Source organism: Lissotriton helveticus, chromosome 6 (genome assembly GCF_964261635.1).
Source record: "Lissotriton helveticus chromosome 6, aLisHel1.1, whole genome shotgun sequence".
Taxonomy (NCBI): Eukaryota; Metazoa; Chordata; class Amphibia; order Caudata; family Salamandridae; genus Lissotriton; species Lissotriton helveticus.
In genome coordinates, this window is record NC_136067.1 from 612,173,399 (window position 1) to 612,193,479 (window position 20,081).

Sequence of the window (20,081 nt, forward strand, 5' to 3'; positions counted from 1 at the left end):
GCTAGAATCGACTCCCGAAGGAGTATCTCTGCGCTGTAGACCGCTGGGGAACCCGTCCTGGCTTTCCCTGTGAGATGGTCCCTACTGGGTATCTCCAAGGTGAAACCAGGCATCCCCAGCGTATGTGGGGGGCCGTTGTGGAGATGAGGCAAGCTAATGCCCAGAGTTGCCGAGTGTGATCCCTGGTTAGAGTAGGCACCGAGACGAGAATTATCGAGTCCGCTGACCCTGGTCCACGACCCTGCCGCATCGGGAATAGAACCCTGGTCCCGGGCTGTCCTCTGCTTCTGGGTCTGCCGCCTCTAACCAGTGAGCCACACCACTCCACTCCTATGGTTTTTTCAATGAATTTTAAAGGTTTTTAAAATGCTAATTTCTAACGAAAACATACCAGTCACGTTTCCAGAGTGGTGGAGAAAGGTGAACGTGGCCTCAGAAACACCTCTTAGCAATCCCACTGGGTGGGATTTACTGGAGGTAACAGGAGGAGTAGATAGCCCCCAACGTCAACCTTGGGGGCCAACTATTCCTTTTATTACCACCAGTAAGTCCCACAGAGCAGGATTGCTAACTTCTTTTATCAGGCCTGCCCCCTCCCTTCACCACTGTGCAAACGTGCCCCCAGCACGTTGTAAGCTGGAGGATAAAGTCCCCTTGTATCCTGAGGGTCCCTGGGGGCCAACTATCCCACCAGGTACCTCCAGTAAGTGCCACAGAGCTGCTTTGAAGAGAGGTGGTCCAAGGCCACGCCCCTTTTTACACCTCTCTGCAACGCAGCTCTGTGGTGCTTACTGGAGGTTCCTGGACTTAATCCCCCAACATACAACGCGCCTGAGGGCCCGGTTGCACAGTGGTGAAGGGAGGGGGTGGGGCCTAATGTGACAAGTGTGCAAATGCGCCGCGTGGCGCGGCACGTTTTAAGTAGGGGGATTAAGTCCCCATGAATCCTGAGGGTCCCTGGGGCTAACTAGCCCGCCAGGTACCTCCAGTTAGTGCCACAGAGCTGTGTTGCAGAGAGGTGGTCCGAGTCCATCTGCGGGTGGGCCCGTGCCCCCGCAAACAATCAGCATAGCCCTGGAGAGGTTGCGGTCCCGGGGCTGCGGGGGTTCCCCCGCGGGCCCCTGCTATTATTAATCGGGCAATGCCTCCGGGACCAGGCCCACCCAGGGCCTCAATTAAATGAAGCGCAGGAGTCCACGCTTCATTTTTTTAATAATTTTGGCGGGAATCGCAACCCCAGCACGAATTCTGCTGAAATTATTTTTTTTTTAAATTTGGTGCCCATGATGACAACAGAAAGGAAAAGAGATTAAAAGAGAATAAATATAGATTTGCAACTAAAAAGGTGTAAGGCAAACAGCGAAGCAATATTTCCGGAATCGTAAATCGCGAATAAAATAGAGGCAAAAGGGCAAGTAAACATGCTTTCATTCAGAAAATCCAAAAAGCAAAAGTAAACCTGGTGCACATGATTGCATACCTGAAAATGCACCAACCATCTCGAATCAGATCAGTTTGCATTTTCAAAGAAGTCATTAGTAAATTCTTGATAACATCGAGAAGCACATTTTTCTCAGATTTGTATTTACTCACTTCTGGGTTGATACACTAGTTTGTAGCCGAGAACAGGAGATGCAGCACGATCCCAGGAAACCTTGAATCTTGTGTACCATTCATCTGACACTTGCAAGTTTTTTGGTGCAAGGAGTCCAACTGAAAATAAATATTAGTAGTATTATTATTAGTTGTTGTTGTTATTACAGACGTCATCAATGACTCTATCAGTAGGAACTTTCTAAGTCGCACTAATGGTAACACTAGAGCGAATAGAAGCTGTTGGGAAAATCCAGCAGCACAACTGTCGGAGGTAACAAGCAGGGGCGGCCCTATGCTCATGGTGGCCCTGGACAGGGAGCGTAGCTAGGGGGCCCCGGAAGAGGGGGTCCGGGTGGGTCCGAGCGCAGAGGCCAGTGAAGAGGGGGGGTCAGGGTGTTCGGAAGTGGAACAGAGCCCGAGGCCGCCAAATCCCTGCCAGGGGCCGCCACACAAATATGTATCCATCCTCAGAGGATTATTATATTAACCCCTTCCATGCTGGCCCGTTTCCGCCGCTGTGCGGTAAACAAACGAACAGGGCGGGGCCGTGACGAACCCCAGCCGTCATCAGCACACGAGCGCCGCAGAGCGTGACGGCTGGGGTTCGTCACCAGCATGGAAGGGGTTAAGGATATATATTGGCGTGGCGGCCCCTGGGGTTTGGTGGCCCTGTGCAGGTGCACAGCTTGCACATGCCTCAGGCCGCCCCTGTAACAAGTGAGAATCGACTAGCACTTTGCAGATCGGTGCATTATTCAATCAGCTCCCCTATGCTATTGTAATATAGCATAGCAGGAAGGTGTATGTGAATGCTGGCTGCAGAACAGGGAAACTGTGCGATGCTGATCACCCTCAAATACAGCAAACTGCTGCTACCACACTCATCTGCCACAAACTATCAAATAAAGGCTCTTTAGGACCCAGCTCAGTGGCTTTTGGGTCAACCTTTTAATCACCTTTGTACTCCTCTTAGAGTCTGACATCAACTACATTCTGCCACCCCACTTATGGCCCTTTCAATCTTGCTTGCCAAAAAGTATTTATCACTGTGTTGTTTTTAAGTATTGAGTTTTAAGCTGTTTATAAAGTCAGTATAGTTCGTTCATTTGTCATGCACTCCTTCTTGCATCATAAGCCCCTGCCTGCCTTAGCTCCCCTTCCATGCTTATTTCATGGCATTTCCGTTATTCATATCCACATGTATATCTAAAAAGAAGGAGCTTTTGCTGAGCCCTCTTTATCCATTGGAATGTTCAAGTCTCATTCACATTTTGCTCCAACTACAGCATATAGCATGGGGCAGTGGGCCACCCACTTCCTCCATTGGCTCTCTTACACTGTGGGTGATGGCATTTTACCTAATCATGCATGCACAACAGCCTAACAAGGAGAGCACTTCAGTGACAGTGATGTTGTGCTTGGGCAGGTATGACCACTCCATTATGATATGTGCTTTTTATATTTTTGCCATATCATTTTACATACTGCTTATGTTTCTAAAAAATACATTACAAAACAAACATTGGCAAAGTCAATGAGTATCGCTCAAAATAGACAGTGCAAGCCATACCCATTGAATTTTCCATTGCTTTTGATGTAAAATGTCAAGTACCAACCCATCACCCCAAGAACCTACATCCAATACTCATAATGGTGGTCTCCATATTCACTTAGTTGAGAAATTACTGCAATTTTATTCCACTGAGGTCTTTGAAACATCTCAAACCACACTGTTTGAAACACAGAATTTCCAGTCTGACAAAAACTAGAAGGCTTGGCTTCGTTTATTTTGGACTCTGAGTAATGCAATTGACACAGAAGACTAGATTTACAAAGGCAAGACTTTTTTTTACGTGATTCATTTATTCTGTGATTGGACATGATGATGACCTGTTAGTAAGCAAAGCTTGAGGTTCAGATGTGTCCTAGGGCTCACATTCGAAAATATGACTGATTTATCAGTGAGCACCAGTTTATATCTGGTAATGAAATAAAGCCCCCGCAAGATAACCTTTTAAGTGAGACGATAATGTTTTAGACTACGCCCAATGCCGTCTGAGACTTAACTGAGCACAGGGAATATGGAAAACAAAACGGACGAGAAAATGGTCTGGTGAGAAAACAGACATCCACTATGTGAAATTCTGGGCAGATCACTACATTATATAGTATTTGTACTTCAAAAAAGAACAGACATTTCTCAATGCCACTGTGGTTGTGTGTGCTTGAAATTGTAACTGCCCAGTCTCCTGTGTCAGCATGTTTGGAGTCCAGGAAAAAGAGTGTGATATGAATAACTAATTATGACAGAACACTGGGCTATTAAAATAAAAGCACAAAAGAGATTTAAAATGACTCCCTATTAAACACGTTATCTATACAGAGAATATAATTAATGCCTGGGATACCTAAAGCATTTACTTAGATAAAGATTAGTGGCCCCAACCAACTTCACAGACCCTCCTAATAATAATATTTCCTGTTGAGGTGTTTAATTAAAAATAACAGAATTGCTTGTTGCCGGCAATAAGCAATTCTGTTATTTTTAATAAAGACATTGAATAAAGAAAATTGGAAAATCTTCAATCAACTTCTTTTGAGATTCTTATTTGTGGGAAGTTTTCTTCTGAACTTCAACAACACCTGTAAAATATATAAATCTGATAATTAAGTACTTGTATATAAACCTTGGTGAGGGTCAATCTTTTGTGATATATGTTTCAGTGACTATTTAGCCACTATCAGGGGTCACATCCTCGACCGTGTCGCACAAGGAACTACTTGCTAGATAGGCAGTACTAATAGTGAAAATTTGTGCTGGTCATTATAGCTCTGACCCTTGATCGTTTCTGTGTGATTGCATTCTGAAGCTCATGAGTTTGAATACTTGCAAATGTGTAGTGGTAACTGTTTATTGTTTTGATGAGGAGATTGCTCAGTGGCACCTTGAATATAAATAGAACAGTGTAGGAGAAGGGAGAGTGTGGCAAAAAGCACATCCACCACATGAAGAAGTAAGTGAACGGCTTCATTGAAAAAGTAAGTCTCTGCAGCAGAAGTTGGCTTCACAATCTGTTACCAGCTGCACATTCAGATCCCCAACACCCAGTGTTCCAGATCAACCAAAAGGATAAAGAAGGGAGGAGCAAAAAGGGAATGATGGAAAGGACAAGGGGCAGAACATAAGATCTAACGATATAGCACAGTGTGCAGCACAGTTGATTAACTGAGTATGAAACGTCAATCATCTTGAAGAATTCTCCATAAAAGAACCCAGTTCCCTTGTAGTTACTTCGCATGTTCTGCACGTGACCCATACTCTAAGGGAGTGATTCCAAATTCATTTGGTCTCATTGGGTTAAAAGATGACCTCTTACAAGTGGTTGACTTGCAAAATAACCTTTTTGGGTATCTCTTGTATTTGAGAAAGGTTAGAGGGTTAAATCAATTATTCAGCATCATTTACTACTTCAGAGTCAAAATGCATCAGCTCTTTCATACACTTGAATACACTCCTCAAACTCCAACTTTTACTTTCTTGAGTAATGATACACCTTTTGTTAACCTTAACTACCCATATGGATCTGAAATACTGACTCCTACCTTTCTGAACATGCTTAGGATTCTTGACCGTGATCGAATCCCTCACAGCAATATCAGAAATGGTAGACCACTATATGGTGTCCTAATGTTCGTTGGACTTCGTTTGACAGGGTGACACTTTAGCCTGTCCCTTCTTTAGATTCACAGCAGTAACACTTTGTTCGGCATACTTGACCTTGAACCACCATGGGCAGACCAAGGAAGTAGCTTCCCTCCTTTTCAGTAGGTGGAAGGATGACACCCCTGTGATGGGGTTAGGAGAAATTGTGTAGTCCCATAGTCTTTTTGTGATGGCTAGAGTATTCAGAACTGACCCTTAAAGGGCTAAGTGCACATTCTTGTTAAAATACGTGTTCAATCGCCCTACCTGCCAATGCATTGTGAGTCATAGAGCACCGTTTTGTATATGCTCTGTGTTATGTGTATGGACTAACCTTTACATCCCCTTAGAGGAGAATTCTACAACATTGTTGGTGACAAGATTCTCTGGGGAAACTGACTATTGGGGATTTCGGTGGGTTGGCAGTGTGGTTGGTTCGTTTCACTGCAGTGGGGGGGGCAGTTTTGTTGCTGGTGACTTGCTGAACATGTTCCTACTTGCAGCGCTTCTAAATAAACAATGCAAAAACAAATGGTTTTCCAGTGTTAGGTGGAATTTCCATTTGAGCATGTGTACTACAATGGATGTATTATGAGAATTCCTGGGTGGGTCCACAGGTAAATGTTTTTCAACATCAACATCAAAAAAGACATTTTCATGTATTCGCCAGTAAATTGCAGTTTTCCCTAAAAAATATTCTGTAATGGACAGAAATAAGTGCATTTTCAGGGTAGGAAATATCACTAAACTTGAAGAGGCTTCTCTGGGGTAAATACATTTTAAGAGACAATGCAGTATTGCATCATATCTCCACATGAGGAAACGTACACCACTCACATTTTGACATTCTAAAATGTTGCACATGCACTGCGATGGTCAGAGTTTCCTATAAATACTTCAAGAATTATGAATGATTTCCTTAAGTCAAAAATGTGCTCCATAAGCAAGCATAGCCGTAACCCTACCAGAGTAAATGTTGAACTTTTTTGTTATAATATGTTTGAATCAGCACTATACCTTCTGAAACAAAGCAGAACAGACCTATCATCAGCATTTTGTCCCTCAATACTTCATTCAAATAAAGGCGCACAAAGAAAGGCAGTTCGGGCACCTGTTCTTCCAGTTCCTGTCAGTTGTCCTCCTTCCCCATCTCCATACATAGCCACCACAGTGATTTTGTATGGGGTATCTGACAATAGTGGCTGCAGCTTCACTGTATTTCTTTTCCCAGGGACTGTTGTCTGAAAGAGGGAATAAAAAATTATGTAAAACAAACAATAGCTTTAAACCTGTTGCTTAGCCCATATTTTTTCCACAATACGCCTGTACCTATGGGGTGTGCCCTTGCTTTGCAAACATACGCCACAGCACATAACTGCATCCACAACACTAGGGTCCCTTCCTTCTCCGTGACACGAGCCGCGGCTGGTCCCTATGCCTGGCCAACCCAAGGACCTGCACTAAGTGTTTTGTTATATCCTTCAAAATGGAGAAGACCTTTGCTTAAGGATTTGTCATTCTGTGGCAGCATTTCCAGACCTGTAGCATGCCCACCCTTATCTATGTTACACTGCAGTACAGTGGGGCCAGGCCCATCCCTGTACAGGATGAACCCCTTCCATATATACCACTGCTGAGTGATTAAACGAAAGTGCAGAGGTAATAATGAGATTGTAAAAGCATGCCGGACTGGGAACAGAAACCAGCCCTGGCAATTCCAGTCAACTGGCCAGGGGGGTGGTGGGGGTTATTTTTTATTTTTTTATTTATTTATTTGTGCGTTTTTATATAGCGCGGACTTTACCCGAAGGTGTCAGAGCGCTTCACAATAGGAAACAGAGCTGATACATGAGAACATTACAAGTGAACAAAATACAAAAGCAAACGGTACATTAAATGAGGCAGTAATGACAATCGTGAACCAACAAAATACTAGAGGTAGCAAACGGTGCATTACAAAAGTGACAATCGTGAACCAACAAAATACTAGAGGTAGCAAACGGTGCATTACAAAAGTGACAATCGTGAACCAACAAAATACAAGAGGTAGCAAACGGTGCAATACTGGAGGAAAGAGTGACGTGTGCAGGTTACAAAAGCGTACAAAGTAAACATAGAGGTATAATACTGCAATATATGGAGGGCCCTCAGGCACAAGAACAAATGTTACGTGCAGGTATCAAAAATAAACATATGTAAGAGGTAGAAAACAGTGTGTTACAAAAGAAAGTGACGGGTGCATGTTACATACGAGTACCAAACACAGGTAGAAAGATAATACCGCAATAAATGGCCGACTCTCAGACCGCAAGAACACACTGGGAGGACACTTCCAAAGTCATGTACAGTAGCTTTTTCTATAATGGAAGGGCTTCCTTCAGCTAATAGAGAGGGCATGAATTACATTTGGAAGTGTCTTTGGAGGAGGATAACTTTGAGGTTAGTTTTGAAGGCCTGGAAGGAGGTGGCGGTCCGGAGCTGCGGCGGAAGGGAGTTCCAGATTCTCACCGCATTGCGCTACTGAGAAGCTCAGGCCATGAGGGGACTGCTGAAAAACAGCCCCCCTGTAACAAAACTGGCCCCCACAGGTCAAAAAACGGTCCCCACCCTTCTGGCCCACTGGGAAAATGCCCGGTGCCCACTGTGGCCAATTCGGCCCTGTGTGCAAGCCATAGGGTCATGAATAATCTCTTGGGTTGCTGTCACCCACGTCTGCACACACTCCAGGCATGTGTGAACCTTCGGGGATTGGTCTGGGCGTAAGTAGCAAATGTAATGTTGGTCAAGAAGAATTCATTCGAAGGTTTCATAATTTCTCCACCCCTCTTTTTCTCCACTTCTTTTCTCAGTTTGCCTCAGATTATAGTCTTTTTCCCTCTTCACACGTTTCCTTGCATCTTGCCCTGCTCAAAAGTCTCTTTAAATATATTTTCTTCCTTGATGTTGTTTTCTCTTCTGGTCAGTATATTGCTCTCTCAATATCCCATCTCTCCCACCTCACATTATCTTGCCAAAGAAACCATCACTCTGCTGCACTTCATTCCCTAACTCAGTGTCTTTATCGTGCCTCTGTCTTTTCACTCCAGGGCCCAGGGCGCGACACTCCCAGTGGCTGTACTGCTTCTTCTCACAGCCTAATGGCACTCCTTGCACCAGGCTAACGTGGTTCTGCTTGTGTATGCCCATTAGTTTTCAACTCTAAATGCTATTTAGCCAAATCTCGGAGAAGTGGGTCGTCCTTCCTTTCTCTCGGCTTCTCATTTTCAAACTTGATACAAATAAAAGTAGGAAAAGCGGGAGAGGCCTTCCCTGTAAAATTATTTATCACTAAAACAAAAAAAACATAGGTCCTACAACATCCAGATAGAAAGGCAAGTTTACCCGCCTTTAGTACTAAATATGGATAAAGTATACAGAAGTGTAAGAGCGTACTGTTTTAGGCTTCCCGGCTCTAAAACCTTCCTAATATGTGTTTACTTATCAGTTGTACTGTACAAAACACCGAGACACAAATAAGGCATGAGGTTTTCAGCTGGTTGTGGCAACATGAAATTGCTCTTTTTTCTGTTAAAAAGATGATATCCCTATGCCAACTCTAATAGGAGATGTGATAGCTAGGGAAACAGAAACATCTGTGGAACCCACAACATTGGCCAGAAAAAATGGGCAACCTCCCTATCCCGGTATCTCAAGTACGCAATCTAGGCATACTCCTCGATGATATTCTGAGCATGCACGCACAATCAGTTAAAGTTGCAGCCACCTGCTTTTCCATCATTATATGGCTGAGAAAATCTGCTGGATGCTCTCAGAGTCTTAAAAAAAAACGGTAGTCAATGCCTTGATTACGTCCCGTTTAGACTACGGAAATGTCCTATACATGGGATCAAATAAAGCAAATCTCCACCGTCTACAGATGGCCCAAAATGTGGCGATAAGACTACTATGCAAAGTAGCAAAACGATAATCTATTTCTGTCTTTCGACGCAGGGGCGGCTCTAGGCTCATGGTGGCCCTGGGCAGGGAGCGTAGGTAGGGGGCCCCAGAAGAGGGGGTCTGGGCGGGGCGGAGCACGGAGGCCAGTGAAGAGGGAGGGTCAGGGTGTTTGGAAGTGGAACAGAGCCGGAGGCCGCCAAATCCCTGCCAGGGGCCGCCACGCAAATATGTACCCATCCTCAGAGGATTATTATATTAAGGATATATATTGGTGTGGGGGCCCCTGGGGTTTGGTGGCCCTGTGCAGGTGCACATCTTGCACATGCCTAAGGCCGGCCCTGTTCGACGCAAATTACATTGGCTAAATGTAGAAAACCGAATTAAATTTAAAGCACTCACTCATATGTACAAAATAAAAGCCAACACAGCCCCCAAGTATCTTTGCACTCTGGCCAAAGCACACATTCCATCTAGAAATCTAAGATCAGCTACCCATGGTCGTTTCATGATCCCTAAAGTTAAGCGAGCACGCATTGGAGGCAAATCCTTTGCATACCTAGGCCCGTTGCACTGGAACTCTCTCCCTATCTCATTGAGAAATGAAACCAGCTACTCCAGTTTCCGTAAGTTGATAAAAACCTGGCTGTTTGACAAATAAGACACTCTTTGTTTCTATATTGTCAATTGACTGCTTTGCGCTTGGAAACCCTTTTTGGGTAGCTGTCACGCAATATAAATGCAAAAAATATATAAAAATAAATAGCTGCAGCAGTAAATCCGATAATACTATTGAAATAACAGTGTCAGCCATGTCATTGTTGGTGCTACGGATACAGATAGATTAGACGGTGTTTTCCCTCTAGAAACAGATATCAGTGATTAATTCCTACTGTAACAACCTTTATGTAGGCTTGCCATGATTGCTTGTTAACCATCTTAAGATCATCAGTGTTATGGTGGTCTGCGGTTTATGAAAGACGGGTCTCATGTCCAAGGTGAGATCACTCACTAGCTTCCTTTGAGTAATATGATTGTCTTTCGTATGCGTTGTTTGGTTCATAAAAGTATTCTTGGCCTTTCCCTGAACAATCACAAGAAAATAATCATAGCCATAAACCTTAATCTACGGTGTCTAAAAGTAAAAGAAGGGCCTTCCCTGTCCTAAGAATTCATGTCATTATTCCAAAAAAAAAAAATCATGGGCATCTCAATAAACTGTCAGGTTTCTAACTATTGCTCTGATAATGGAGATAGCTATAAAGGTTTAGACACTCATTGTCTGCCTCACACGTGTACATATATATATATGTTACATTTGTAAATGGTATTCTAGAGTCTCTGGTCTTCGATTCTTGTGAGTAGTTAATAAAGTCCATCCACAAATATGAGGTATTTGCAATAAAATGGTATATTATTCAATATTCTAAACAACTAATTCCAATAAACAGTTAAGTGTTTTGGAATTATTTGTTTAAGAATACAGGAATAGAGGGAAAGAGACAATTTTATTTTAAAACCCTAATTGGTGTGGATGGACTTTGTTCATTTTTCGCAAGAGTTGAGAACAAGGACTTTGCTAAGATATGCTGATATGCAGTTAGTTATACAGAGAAAAGGACTCGATAATACCTTTAGAGTGCCTCTCCCAATTTACAAATATAACAGTTGTGTTTGTCTGGTATTATGACAACTGACCGACCGAGGTGACAGCATTAAATGCCGAACTATTCAGCACAACTTTCCTAGTTTTATAGTTAAATATATACAAAGTTATACATTGAAAGGCTCAAGACATACAAACACAAAAGCAGGTGCATTGCGCATCAAAGAATAAAACAGAAACAAAAAGCTAGGACAAACACATATTCAATCACACTCGTCTTCTTGGGTCCTACCCACCAAGAGAAAACATGATTGTCATTGTAACAGTTCCTTGAATATTGGTTGTCAAAACCCATTTATCATACACCCACATCTTTACCTTATTCTCCCCTGTTTTCATCCCCAGCCTCTACAGTGAATTTATATAAACAATAGCCAGTTGTGGAGACACAATCATTACTAACTCTCAATAAAGTGTTGTGAATCTTACTTATCAAACCAATTCCACACACACTTCTAGATTAGATGTGTTGCCCATTATCACACAATATCAGCAACCCATCCATTCAATTTGCCCCTTGCTCATGGCAATTCCATCACTGTACCTCGCAGCACTTTCTCTGTAGTTGCCAAGTGGACATATGCCTTGTTTGTGTAAGACTTTAGTTACTTGGTTTACAACCAGATGTCGACTTACATATTCATCTATGGGATCCCCAACCATGGGAGAGTAGATGATCCGGTATTGTTGGACAGGTCCATCTGCATGCTCCCAGCTCACAGAGAGGCTGTTTGTTGTCTCGTCAAACACTTTCATGTCTCTTGGACCACTGCGAGGCACTAAAAAAGGAAGGGTCAAGACAGTTACAACTGTGCCTAACATCATGGCTACTCGCATGCTAGAAGTCCCATAAGCAGACATTTTCCTTGTGATGTTTTATGTTGAAAGAAAGCACATAAAGTAAGCTGCCTAAATGGTGAGAGCATTTGCACACTTCTTTACTTCTTGATTAACCAAACACATTGAAAAAGAAATTGCAGTGTTCAAAATTAATTTAAGCGCAGAACAGTTTTAACAAAAGATTACTTGGAAATCAAGGACATTTTGATTGGTATGGTTTTGAAGGCCGTAAGAAAAATGTATTCATCTGTACATATACATTACTAAGAAAATATATCATGGGAATTCTGGCTATAAATGTCGCTTCTTTGGCAGACCAACAATGTGTATATAAAAAAACTTTGTCTCAGAGGCGTTTCCAACAGAGTATTGTGAGAACTGTCAGCCTCAGGGTGGGCTTACCCTAAACCTTTTCCCTACTTACCTCCCGTTTTTGCTGAAATACGTTTTTGTTGGCCTTAGGACTCTGTGCACTTTAACCCTGCTAATCAGTTCTTAAGGGCTTGTGCTCACTCCCCTTAATGTAGTCTGATTGGCATATACCTAATTAACATATTTAATTTACTTAAAAGTCCCATGTAGCGTGGTATTCCATATACCCAGGACTTGTCAATTAAATGCTACCATGGACCTGCGGCACTTATTGTGCCACCCACATAAGTAGCACCTTAATACATGTCCCAGGCCTGCCATTGCAGCCTGAAACAGTTTTAAACTGCTATGTCAACTTGGAATTTAACCCCCCTTGCCAAGCCGTTAACTCTCCTTTCATTACATGTAGGTCCCCCTAAGGTAGGCCCTAGGTATCCCATAGGGTAGTGTGATGTGTAATTTAAAGGTTGTACATGTACTTTTAAGTTTTACATGTCCTGGTAGTGAAAAACTCCTAAATTAATTTTTCACTACTGTGAGGGCTACCCCTCCCATTAGGACCACATTGAGGATTCTGTATTACATTTAATAAGCCACGCTTCCTAATTGAGAGAAGGTAGATATGTCATGATTGCTACCTATGGAATTGTAATGATAAACCCCCTTTAATGGTAGAGTCAGATTTTTCATTACAATACCACTTTTAGAAAGCTGGCATTTTCCTGTCTTTAGCCCTCTGTACCTGTAGACTGTATTGGGTCACATGTCTGAGTTTACCTGACTGTTAGACTTTGTGAATTTCTCCCAGACAGTCATACAATACAGAGATTAGATGTGCCTGAATGGGCCATCTGCTGGCAGGATGGGGGTGGGGTTGAGCACAGCACCACTTATACCTGAATAGCTTGTGCTTTGCCTTCACACTCAAGGACCTAGAGACCCTGTATTGTCACTGCAGCCAGCTTAGAGCCTGAGCTTGGGAGTCAAGAAATCCAATGCACTATAAAGAACCTTTCCAGAAGTTTCTCCACTTTCCAGAAGAAGGGTACATTCAAATCCACTCTTCAGTATGCTTCTGGACCTGTGGAAGGACTCTCAGAGGACTGGCTGCTGATGTGACCTGCTGTGCACTCTGCCAGACCGCTGGTGTGCCTAGAAGGATTGCATGCTGCTTGGATCCTGCCTTGAAGTCAGAGGCCAACCCTGCTGTTGAGCTGTGCTCTTCATCTGCAACCAGGATGGCCATAAGGGCTAGTTTTGTGTTTTCTGTTCAGAGTCACAGGGACATAAAATGCCCCCATCACCTGGTTCTGAGCTCAGTGAGTCCTGAACCACAAAGAGGTGTCCCGCCAGTCCTGGACCCTTGATTGTGATGCCAAAGGTGTTCCGATGGCTAATTTTCCAAAATTGAGGACTTAGACAAAATTTGGTCAAAAAATGCTTGGAGAACCAAGAGGAGACTGGGTCCAACCTGCTCCCATATCCACCTGATGTGCATCACCAGTTGGATTGACTTTGCAGCTTCTGCCACTACATTCTTCTCTGCAGCAGCAAATCCATTTCAGTGGAAACTTCGCCAAGGGGGTATCTGACCTCGTAGAACTGTCTTCAACAATAGCCCTCTGCCTCAGCCCGCTGGAGTTTTTTTTACTTCTATTTCAGCAACTAATTCAAACATCTACGCTGTGGCTTTGACCCAAGGCCATTCAACGTCAAAGCTCCCTCTTCGGACACATTCTGCAGCCTTGCCCGGTGGAACTTTACCTTCTCAGACTTTTTCTTTAGGACATTTTAAAGTCGAAAGGTAAGCACTGGCAGAGCCCAATCCACTTTTTGTATCCAAACTGTGCTCCATCACAGTTGGCCCTAACTTTCAAGTTTTACCCAGTCTCGTGCGATTAGATGTCGTGGTTGGCTCTTTCATCTTTTAGGAGCTGTTTTGAGCCTTAAACGTTGAACATTCATAACTCCGGTTCTACTGATTAGATATCTGTTGTTTTAGTGTCACATAATCGAATACAATTTACTCTACTTTTCTAAACTGCTTTGGGATTTTTCTTATGTTGTGTTTTCACTTTATTGCTGTTTGTGTGCTGCTTAAATACTTTACACATTGGCTCTCAGTTAAGCCTGCCTGCTTGCTTTTTTTGCCAAACTACCCAGGGTTAAGCACAGTAAATTTAGTGATTTGTTGTGGTTCACGCCACAAGAGATTGTGGCTGTTGCTTGACCAGGGCTCACACATTGTCAGCCAACAACCCAACTTCACACAGAGATAGTCAGACGCCCTCCTTTCCCATGGTATGCAATGTATGATGCTGTCAATCTACTTCCACTATTGGGTGTTCCCAAGCAAAATCTATATTGCCCTGACTAGATCATTTGCCTTCCTGTGTCTTCCTATGCGCTTATGTTTGCACCCTGATAGTGGGGTTGTCAATAGTCGCTGCATGGTCCTTTGAATTTAACCAGCACCTCAGTATAAGCGTGGCAGGTTCAGCACACTTGAGACACATGGTCTGGCTTTAAAACTCACTAGAAAATGGAATTCAGACAGCTAAAAGGGCTATAAGACACATCAGGAAAATTCCAGTCAATGCGCATGACTTTGTTGGCACCGACCAGTTGTACCTGATATTCCTGCTGCTACTTCCCACAATGGGAGAAGAGGCAGCCAACATTTGAGAAGAATAATTTCCTTGACTGCCAATGCTTGTGATATCTAAATTGTAGACAAGCTGGAAACTGATTTAGAGATCAGTAGACAGGGTGTTGGACAATTTCACGTCTACTACACTGCTTTACTCCACCTGCCAAATTAGATATGTCCACTAGCCCCACAAACATATCTGTACAAGTTAGGAAAGGTTTGACAGAGGGCTCGATCAATCATGCCGGTCAGCTGTCAAACTTTCAAAAGCTTTTTATTTTTTAAAAACAAACTCCAAAAGCTGGTGTTTTTTTTTAATGAAAGAATGATGAACCTCTCACAACATAGTAGGTTTCTTTTTTTAATGTCTCTCACCATCAAGATATTCTTGCCAGTGATGGACAGTTAAATAGAAACATCTGATTACCCACTTTAAATAGGGAAGACACTCGGATTGCTTATCTGGGACTGCCTCCCACTCCCTCGGGCCACCAGGGGAAGGTTGACATACATTGGAGAAAACTTTACTCCACTGGCATAAACCTGGAAGTCCGATCACCGCTAACTTGGGCAGGTGGAAGGCTAGTTTTTCAGAGAGGGTACTCTCTTGCCATTGCGATGGAGAACTATCTCTGCCAATTTCTAAATCAGTGCCTAAGGCAGGAGAGATGAAATACGTGAAGTTGAACTAATCATTTAAGTCACTTACAACACTTGGAGTGAAACTGACACAGGAGAAAAATAAAACAAGTAAGACCAGGATTTTGTAATACAATTGAAGAATACACTTTTTTCATCGTTATTGACAGAAAATAGTTTCCAATTGTGGCATAGCAACAGTATGCATCAGCATACTGTCAACGTCTGTGGATGTTGGTGGGAGCTCTAATATAATGCGTTCAAGATAGTTTATTTAGAGGCCTCTGCTATCTGCATTAAAGATGCTGGCCAGCTATGCATTTGTTGATACCACTGATGTCAAATATCAGATGGCAGTTTGCCTATGATAGTGGCTGAAATCACAAAGCCAAAAATACAGCTTTTTCAGCACAATAATCCATGAACTTGTGGAAAAGTAAATTTTGCCATGTTCTGTGTCCCTACGTGTCCTCCATCTTATGTTATGTGTGCATGATTAATATGCATATGTATTCCCCATGTTCGATTAAAGACGCAATTACAGTTGTGTCCATCTCTAGTATGCCAGTTTCCAGTTCTCGTGAAAGCTACGAATATCAGGCCTATGTAAAGTTACGTTGCCACGTTTCTCAGTGTGCACGTTATTTCATTGTAAAGTCCCCGTTTCTAGGCCTCAAATGGGCCCGGACACCAGATTCAGCTCCTGTCTCCTGAACCCTCGCTGAGGAGCGATACAGCCCCCACCTGTATCCTCGACCCTTCACTTACTTCCTGCCTCACAGTGCCCGGCTCGGCCTGGCTCTGCCTACGAGTCTGCCAAGAGTATGTTATGATTCTAGTTATCAGTCCAGCCCTCCTTCTCTGCATTCCTAAGCTACTGAATCGCATCAATAGTTTCCGTCATTGTCTAGCCTTTACGTCTCCATGTAAGAGAAATACTGTATTAATGGTCATTTAATATTCTTCATCACGCACTACATGTAGAATAATGCATGCTCCAGTCTTAGAGTCTGTTAGCCTCTCCCCTCCTGACTCTTAGTTTATATCAACATGTCCTCTAAACATTAGATACTAGATAGGGTTTAGGTACATGTCGCCCTGACTCTCCAGACTTCAGTCTCTACTCCTAGCGCAGAGTTCATAGCCCCCAGCTTCTCCTAGTAACACGTCATTGTCAGTTTGCGCGCACCATTAGGTTAGAGGTCTCGGCTCCTCAGGTAGCCCCCTCCATGTTTCCGCCCCATTTATGACATATTCTGTTACGTTTACATCACATGTCTATGTATACGCCTCCTGTTACACCTACTTTCACCCTTATCTTTCGCGACTGCTATTGACCACACCCACTGCTCCGCCTATCATATGTATTGCAATGCAACTGTTTTAGTATATATGCTTGTGTATTGTTATTAAAGTCAGCGCGCTCATTCCCTGTCCCCCCTGCAGGGCCCTGTCATCCTATTCCTGTGCAGGTTGTCCTGTTCCTGTCCTTTATGCTGTATTAAACCTGCAAACTCCTACTACCTCGAATCTTGACTCTTATTTATTGAGCTATCTGTTATTACTATGTCCAGTAAAACCTAGATCCGGTATTATTTATTTATATACCACATAATGGCGCCCGAACAGGGACTTGCCCTTTCCCCACGCGCCGGTGAAGCCACGTATGCCCCCTGACCCTCTGCAGCCGTGACGGAACTCTTCTGCGCACCGGCAGATATTTCTGCTTCAAGTATCCCTCAGGCCCACGGAGGAGACGGAGGTGGCGGTCCAGCATCCAGACGAGGCGGTGGAGGAACGCGGCGAGTCCCGACCAGAGCCCAAGCCGAGAGTCCAAGGTCCGAGGTATCCGGAGGCCCACCCGTAACTGAAGTCCGAAGTTCGTCCGTCCGGCGTCGAAGCAGTCCAGTCCAGTCCGAGGCCTTCCGTTCTTGCTGCCCGGTGAGTACCATTGCTGGGGTAGTATCTAGACAGGGTCAATCTAATTGACTCTGGTCCGTGGGTTGGTGGTACACAGACCCAAAACGAAGTGTCCACTTTGGTGGATGCGGGTCCTAACGTGTCTCTTTATGAGACCGGTGAGTTTCGTACTGTTTTAGCAGTACATCTAGTTTCTGTTCTAGTCAGTTCTGTTTCTCGAGAAAATTCATGTATTCTGTTTCCAGTATTCCAGGTAGTATTCTGTTCGAAATGTTATTTTAAATGTTTTTCATGTATTGTAATGTCGTGGTATGAATGTGGAGTATTTATCGTGTTCATTGTGTATTGTAATTGCGTATTGTGTCTAGGTTACAGTTCAGTCATGCCCTTATTTTCTAAACTACGTCAGCTAAAAACCAGAAAAGGTCTGCTGGAAGCAGCAGTTCCTGTCCCGCCTAGGGACAGTCCAGGTCATTTTATGTATCAAAAGCATGGCATAAGTGCCATATTATATCTAGATTTATGGGTAGAGTATACCAAACAGTTAGAGGAAAAGTATAGATGGCCTGTATCAGGCACATGGGATGCCGAGTGCATCATGCGAGTAGAAGAAGCATTATGGAAAAAGAAAGCCAGACAGTCACAGAAAGATGCCATCGAGTTATGGCGCAAAGAATCTCATAAAAGAACCGAAAAAGAAATCAGAAAGTCAGAATTAAGTAGAGAATCTTTAGAACGAGCCCAAGAAAGGGAATTAATCGAGATAGGTGAACGAGTCAAAACCGAACAGTCCGACAGACAGAGGCATGCCCTCATTAAGGGTATGTATCCTCTTCTTGCCGAGGGCTTGCCAAAAGCGACCCCGGAGGCATCCAGTAATTTTCCGCCACCATTAGTTCCGACCAAGCTACGTCACAAACCGACCGCAGCTGATATTTTCATCTCGTCCTACTTGGACGACACAGTCCCGGAATATGCAAATCCTGTTCCGCCAGTCCCTGTAAATCAGGCAATTCCTGCTCCTCCAGACACCGGAGTACCTGTTACGGTACCCCCGGTTCAGCCTGCATTACAATTTCCCACTCTGCCAGCACGAAGAGTATCAGTCGACGATTCCAGCATAGGGGCCGCAGGAGGAGGTCCTCCTGGTACCCCGCCACCACACCAACGTAGAACGTTGGCCGAGTTACATGAATGTGCGTTACAGCGTACGCCCAAATTTAAGTCCGTTGCAGATATCCGACGAGCTCTCACTGAATGCCGCTATGATCCGGTTGCAGGTGATGATAGTACAGTAATATATTCCATCCGTGTAAGACGGGTGACCGGGTATTTAGACACCCTACCAGATATGAAAGGAGATCTAGACAGAATATATCGTTTCATCCGTACAGGGGATGATCCAGAAAGTATTGGTGAAGCCATGTCTCAAAGGAAAGCTGAAATCCAGCTCATGCTATTAAAGTTTCTGATTAATTGTTTAATAAGAGAACAAGATTATCCGACTAAAGATCCGGCCGAAATGAGAATCCTGACAAGGTGGAGTGATAATATAGCCGAGGGTAAGCACAAGACTATCAGTAGTATAGAGAGTATGTACAAGAAAATCCGTAAAGAAATAATAAAGTTACATGAACAACGTAAAGCAGCACAAGTAAGCGAGAAAGAGAATGACTCTTCTACTGAAGAGGTAGACGATGAGAATCCCACTAGAATAGCGTATGTAGGAAAATCTAGATTTCCAGATCGCCATTTATGCCTAGAACACAAGACAGTTTTTCATCATCCGGCACCAGAACAAGGTTCTCTAGAACAAGTATTTCAAGCTACCGATCACATTCTGAAATCACGAATCGGTTACAGTGAATTAAGTACTATGCATGAACAAGAACTAGTCCGATCAGCAGTCCGATGGATTACTGATTCTACCACCTTTCCAGATGAAATAGTGGCACAAATGTTTCTGAAATTGCCCCCAGCCGAGCAACGACTGGTGGGTATGTATATGATCCAGCACCTCATTACTCTGTATGAGGGTCAACATTCTGATCCAGGTCCGTTACACGATGTCCTGAACGAGTTACTCCAGTATAGATGGAAAGGTTTAGGTACCGATTTAATTAGTGTCATTCTAGAACAGCGTCACAAATATAGAACGTTTCTGAACCCGCATTTTGTTCATGTCTCACCCCCAGAAAGTAAACCCTTTTACATAGACAGACAGAATCCGTTACGAGAAGTACACCCAGTTAGGACAACAGATGGTGAAATGCAACGAGTGTTTGTTTACACCCCGATTACAAAGATGGAACTCTTAGAGATGAAGAAATTAATTCCCTGTCATGACAAAGATCCAGCAGGGTTCCACCGAGAATTAAAAGACATGCTCCGTATGGGAGAATACACGTATCCAGATATTATTAAAATGCTAAAGGTCCTGTTGCCCGCAGGGGTATATGAAAAACTCAAGGAAAAAGAATGGGAGGTGGGAGAGAAAAAGATCGATTGGGCAGTTCTAGAAGCTGAAGATAAGATACGAGTACCAGGTACCGGTCTTGGAGAGAAATGTAAAGAATTACCAGAACTGTTAATACAAGTTTTGCCAAGATTATTAGCCACTAAAAAGGAAGACTGGGATGCAATCTCAGCCTGTAAACAGAAACAAGACGAAGACACTAGTGATTTTTATTCTAGATTTGAAAAATGTTTTATTATAAACAGTGGCCTCAAGACAAGTAGCGAGTCATACCCTCATCTTTTTG

The 20,081-nt window shown here is 43.4% G+C and overlaps 1 protein-coding gene across 6 annotated transcripts in view; it reads right to left on the minus strand.

Annotated features, from left to right (window-relative positions):
- Positions 1–20,081, minus strand: part of COL12A1 (collagen type XII alpha 1 chain) — a 433,058-nt gene that overhangs the window by 153,348 nt on the left and 259,629 nt on the right. For all 6 annotated transcript variants that reach the window (XM_078648068.1, XM_078648070.1, XM_078648071.1 and 3 more), the window contains 3 exons: positions 11,535–11,677; positions 6,411–6,540; positions 1,594–1,713 (listed from right to left, as the gene is read on the minus strand). In XM_078648068.1, the coding sequence (XP_078504194.1) occupies positions 1,594–1,713; positions 6,411–6,540; positions 11,535–11,677 (393 nt within the window). The remainder of the gene's footprint in view (positions 1–1,593; positions 1,714–6,410; positions 6,541–11,534; positions 11,678–20,081) is intronic.